Here is a 5,738-nt window from a genome sequence, read left to right as displayed (position 1 = left end):
CCCCCCCCCCCCCCCCCCCCCCCATTATCCCCGGTGACGTAAGCCACAAAAAGTACTTTAGCAAACCGCGAGCCAGCATCCGCAGCGCTTCATCGAGCACTTTGAGCGGACTCAGCAAGAGTTTAAGGGGCGTTGTTTTTCTCGACCTTTTGACGCACTGACCGTCTATGTAGCGGACTACACTTGTGCCACGGAAAACCGGTGTCAGCGCGCGGACAGTGAGGGAAGAGAGAACAAGCTCTGTGTGTGTCTGTTTGCTGATTGGCTGAACCGTGACCGCTCTGCCCACCGTGTACAACACAGGGAGCTGTGCGCACATATATTGGGTGCACACGTTCGTGCCCCTTAACAGTTTACCATTTTGCCGGTACCCCAGAGGGCACGCGCGGCCGAGGAAAGCATAGAACAGCTCGAGTATTATTTCAGACAACAGAGGTAAGGCTCCGTGATGACAGGAAACTGCTACTTTTACTCCAATTATTAATAAGTAAGTAATAAGTACTACTACTGCTACATTTGTTACAGTTACTATCACAATTACTACAACTGATGTTTCTGAGACTCATAGTCATGCCCTCACATCACCCACAGCATCCAGCATAGGCAGATAGACTTTATGCTGTCCATACATACATACCTGTGTTAATGATTGATTTCACGTAATAACAGGCTGCTAACAGCGGCAGAAGCAGACTTAGTAGTGATAGTAGTGGCAACAGTAAGTTGAAATTACTAAATGGCTCTGTTACTTCATTTTGGAAAATGATGTTAACAGTCTGACAAAGGTTGAACTTTTTGTAATGTTTGTGTTTTTGTCTTTGTGTGTCAACAGTCTATGGCTGCCTCCGCACACTGCAGCTGCGTGTGGATGTTGGTGTTGGGTGCTTGTGTATCGCTGGTGGTTGGAACTGAATGCGGGAAGGAGTGCGCACTGTGCGTGTACCGTCTGCTGGGACAGCAATCCGGTTTCACCTCCCTGGTAATGTCACTGTATTTCAGTATTACTATGAAATGATTCACATTTCCAACACAGAGACAACGTATATAATTGATAAGGTGAAATCAGCAAGGTTACAGAGACAGTGTGGTGTCTTCCTCTGGCCACTTCGATCATCAGTCAATTACAGAATTAAACTAAGGCAGTGTGAGGAACAGGCGCAGCAGTCTGGTTTCTCCTCCTCATTTTATCAGCTATAATATATCCAGGGACCAACTAATAATGGTACTGGGCTGCTCCTTATTGAAGTCTATTATTATAATATATTAAGTAAAACACACAGTCTTTCATTACGGCGCCTCTCCTCTTTTCACACTCTCATCTCTGTGTCTTCAATTATTAGATAACTTATGACAATAAACTACTGTCCCAAAGACTTAAGAATATACTATATTAGTCCCTTCTCCATGTTTCCCTCTGTCTGCATTCAATTCCTCCTCTCCCCTTCCTCACCCATCATCCTTTCCCATTTGATCCCTCCCTCCTCCCTCAGCCCATATGTGGCTGGAATGATGGTAGGCTTCAAGCCAGTATGTAAAACTTAAAGGGTTTTTTTTCCCTTTCCTTTCCTCTTACTTCTTTATTCTCTTTACTTCCCATGCCCCCTCCTCTATTTTATGTTTTATGTACATTTAAGTGTTCTCTCAAATCTGAAATAATTTAGATGTTGTGTCAAATGCGAATCATCAGTGTGAATCATATACATTTACATTCTGTAAATTTCATGACTTTATTTCTATATTTCACATATGATGTCTGACTGGGTTAATGCTCACCTTTGTACCTCTGCAATATTAACATCTTTGCTTAACTGATACATGTAATTGTCTTAAATGACATTGATGTAAGTGTCCAAAAAACTAGACATATAGAGAAGTCATATTTGTATAATCTTCAACAATGGAGAGGGCCTCCGTCCTTTAAAAAAATAATGAAGATTTTGGAAATGCCTTGAAATTCTCTGACCCACAGAATATGGATTTAGTTTGAATTCTTTACACTTTGCACAAATGTTTCAGAGAGAAACCTGTGACTGCTGGAAGGAGGGAAAAGACAGATTGAAATCCAAATAATGTTCAATCTTGGAATCAGCCCATATTTGGTTTTTACTGTCCCTTTTCCTTCTTTTCACCATCATTGCTTTTTGTATACTTCCCATTATGGCCTCCAGAGGGTGCTGGTACCCAACACCCTCTCAGCCCCTAAAGTGCCAGTATGTCCTCAATTCAATTTTCCTGTTCATTAATTCTGTCTTCATCAGCCAGCGGCACTGAAAGCTCAGCAAGAATCCCTCCTCCCTGCCATCAAATAAGTGAAATCCAATGACACATATAAGATTTGGAGCAAGTTATCCTGGCAACATGCAGCCCCCAGGGCCCAGCGCATGCCTTTAGTCTGATTGTATTCCTGCCACCGGGGTTATATGGACTCACATAGTTAAAGGATGACTGGGATGAGTGGGTGGGGCTATGCGGGACACAACGGGGAGGCTACCATTAGACGAAGAGGATGCTGTGTCACTGGGTGAGGAACAGGCTGGGACAGATGGTTTCAACAGAGAAACTGTCTTTTCTAAGCTGTTGAGAGTAAATGAGGGATGTCATCGATAAAACAGCCTGTTGTGTTCTCCCAAAGAATCTGTTAACGATTGTAATTTCTCCCTTGTTCACTATTTCTCTCTTTTGTGAGCACAATCTGGAGTGCAACGCACACAATATAGATGACAGAGCTTTTCCATGTGTTTCTCGCTCCATTTAAATTTCAGTAACTATTCATCAAGCACTACTGTCAAGCTTAAAGCAATTTACAATTACAGTGGGAAAATGAAGAGTGATGGATGGAATTAGCCACATAGAATACATGATTAAAAATTAATAAATTGATGGAATTTGAATTTCTTCTCGATTTGAATGCTAATGTCACAGACAACTCTCCTACCACGATAAATCTGAACAAATCCAGAGTTGACAAGTATTTCATTTTGCCGTGATTCACTTGAAGGGCTGATGGGAGAATCATTCTCAAAATTAATTATAATGAATTTTATACAGCCTAAAATGCATTTCATTCTCATGTTCTCAGGTTATTAATGTCTCAAGTGAAACATTTGTAAAGAGGCATTTCATAGTGAGCGCATCACAGTCTCCTAAAACCAAAGAAGTCATCTTTAAATAGCTTTTCTTTCTTGCTAGAAGCTGAATTTAGTTTATATTTATTATATTTATAATTAAACGCTACAGGATGATCAGTTTCCCGTTTAATGCATCAAAGCTTTAACATTCCTGAATAATTTCTTAAAGGAACATGGAAATATGCTTTTTTGATTTCTTTGCAAGAGTGAGATGAGAAGATCAATGTCAGTCTCATATGCCTTAAAGGTATATTCCAGAACTTAGTGTTGTACTTCCATAAAACTGGGGCACTTCTAAAAGGGAGATTTCAAAGAGGATAGTATATGAAGCAGCACAGGCCTGACTTTTAGTCCCTAATATGGGTCAAGATTCAAAAACTGGGTCCTTCATTTCTCATAAGAGAACTCAGTGGTGTCTCTTCATCAGACCCTTTTTGCTTAGTAAATGTCCTCAATAAAACTCCACACTTTTTCCATTAACAGCCGACTGTATACAGCTTTCTGGAGTTGTCACTGGGGGTAATAAGAAATACTCAACATGTAGTGCCTCCTAAAACAGCAAAATTAGACATATTTACCCTACATGTTCAAATTAATATTTAACACTGAATATTTAACACTGAACTGACTGTACTGAATCATCATAGCCACTGACATAATCAGTAGTTTTTAAAAGGTGAGCTCCCCTCACTGGTGACTGAGAGCCTTGTTGTCGGCTTAGCCAAAATGTTTAGTTCTATTATGTTTCTGGGTACAAACTTAATGAATGACTTTGAAATCCACATAAAAAGTCATAATGCAGTAGATCCGTTGCAATGATTATTTAGCTATAAACCTGTTACGCAATTCTTATACAGGCTGACTGTTGTACTAAAAGTTTGAACCAGCAACAGAAAAATAAAAACAAATCTTAAAGTCTTAAGTGTTCTCATCTTTAAATTAAACTGAACAAAATCATTTAAAGTGATTGTTGATGTCCATCTACATACAAAATATGTCCTGACTCCAGCTCTGTATGCAACTCACACAGACAGGGTTGACATTTATCATCTCATCTCATCTCATTCTCAGAGAGAACACAAATAAATGTGTTTTCTGAAATCTCTGTGGAGCCATTTACATACCTACATAATGTAGAAAATGAAAAAATTCCTTCCCTGATTAAACCTTAGTTATTCAGGTACTGATATTTCAATAGAAGCATGACAGCATGCTGTGCCTGGCAAACACTGTGTTGATAAGATTAACTATGAAATGTCATAATTATCAGTTAAATTTTTCCAGACATGCTCACTCGAGTGCGAGGGCGGGTTGGACAGCCAGCAGCTCCGCCTGTGCCGGGACTTCCTATTGGAGGAGGAAAACCACATTCTTATAAATACTGACCCCCGTCAACAGCAGGAACAGGAAGCAGCAGGCACCGTGACAGCTGACGATGAGGATGCAATATCACCGGAGCACCAGCTGGCCAAGAAGTATGGCGGCTTCATGAAGCGCTATGGTGGTTTCATGTCTCGTCGTTCATCATCTCCGGAGGCGGTACTAGAGGATCCTGGAAACCAGGATGAGGAAGAAAATGTTCGCCTGGAGGTCCTAAAGATTCTCAATGCTGCGACTGAGCACAGTGATGAGGGTAATGGTCAGGGAGGTGAGGCAGTTAAGAGGTACGGAGGTTTCATGCGTCGGGCTGAAGGAGGGGTGGCACAAGGCGACATGCTGGAGGCAGTGTTAGGCCGTGGGCTCAAGAAGCGCTATGGAGGGTTCATGAGGCGTGTGGGCAGGCCTGAGTGGCTGGTGGACAGCAGCAAGAGTGGGGGGATGTTGAAACGGGCCTGGGAGAATGGCAGCGAGCTACAGAAGAGGTATGGGGGGTTCATGGACTAGGAAGCCACAGCTATGACCCCTCACAACCCCCATCCAACCCAACCCCTCCCTTCAACCAGTCACCTTGTAATCTGGACTTGTTGGCCTGCCCCCTCAGCTTTGTATAATGTGCTGCTGCTGACTTCATTGATTCAGTTGCTTCTGTAATGATTAAAAAGATAAACATGAATCATTCAGATGTACACAATTTATCTGGTCTGTTTTATGTTTTCCTTATGATACTATTTATTAAAAGAATGTGTTGATTGAGGTGTGTTGGTCGAGGGTATGATTTTTTTTTTAAAAAGTACCATGTTCAAGTGTGTGTGTGTGTGTGTGTGTGTGTGTGTGTGTGTGTGTGAAGAAGAAGAAGCAGAAGAAGAGGGAGCCACAGTTAGGTCAGGGGCTCTCTTTTAACATTAAAATAGGCAGATATTTGCTGTATAAGTGTATCAGCACAGCATATTACATAAAATGTGTTGCTTTCGTGCTTTCCATGAAACTGCTACTCTAACAAAAGCATGAGAGATGTTAGGCAAATACAGCAAATTGTGCTGACAATTCATTGTAGAATGAACTGGACATGATTCTTAATGATAGATCATGTTGTATATCCATCTTTACTGAGGCACACATACATCGATCAGCCAAAACATTAAAACTACTGACAGTTTAAGTGAATAACATTGATCAGCTTGTAACAATGCAATGTTCTGTTGGGAAACCTTGGGTTCTGATGTTCATGTG

At 41.3% G+C, this 5,738-nt stretch overlaps 1 protein-coding gene across 5 annotated transcripts in view; it reads left to right on the top strand.

The window, feature by feature from the left end:
- The window catches only part of LOC126409001 (proenkephalin-A-like), a 69,803-nt gene extending 64,542 nt beyond the window's left edge, over nucleotides 1-5,261 (top strand). For 3 of the 5 annotated variants that reach the window (XM_050074859.1, XM_050074858.1, XM_050074862.1), the window contains exons 2-3: nucleotides 833-979; nucleotides 4,413-5,261. In XM_050074859.1, coding sequence (XP_049930816.1) covers nucleotides 833-979; nucleotides 4,413-5,012 — 747 coding nt within the window. In that variant the 3' untranslated portion in view covers nucleotides 5,013-5,261. Of the gene's footprint in view, nucleotides 1-10; nucleotides 488-832; nucleotides 980-4,412 lie in introns of those variants that run through there. The other 2 variants (XM_050074861.1, XM_050074860.1) reach the window with 2 other exon arrangements.
- The last annotated feature ends 477 nt before the right edge of the window (nucleotides 5,262-5,738 follow it).

This window comes from Epinephelus moara, chromosome 21 (assembly GCF_006386435.1).
Source record: "Epinephelus moara isolate mb chromosome 21, YSFRI_EMoa_1.0, whole genome shotgun sequence".
Classification (NCBI taxonomy): Eukaryota; Metazoa; Chordata; class Actinopteri; order Perciformes; family Serranidae; genus Epinephelus; species Epinephelus moara.
This window is presented reverse-complemented; position numbering and strand designations above follow the sequence as displayed.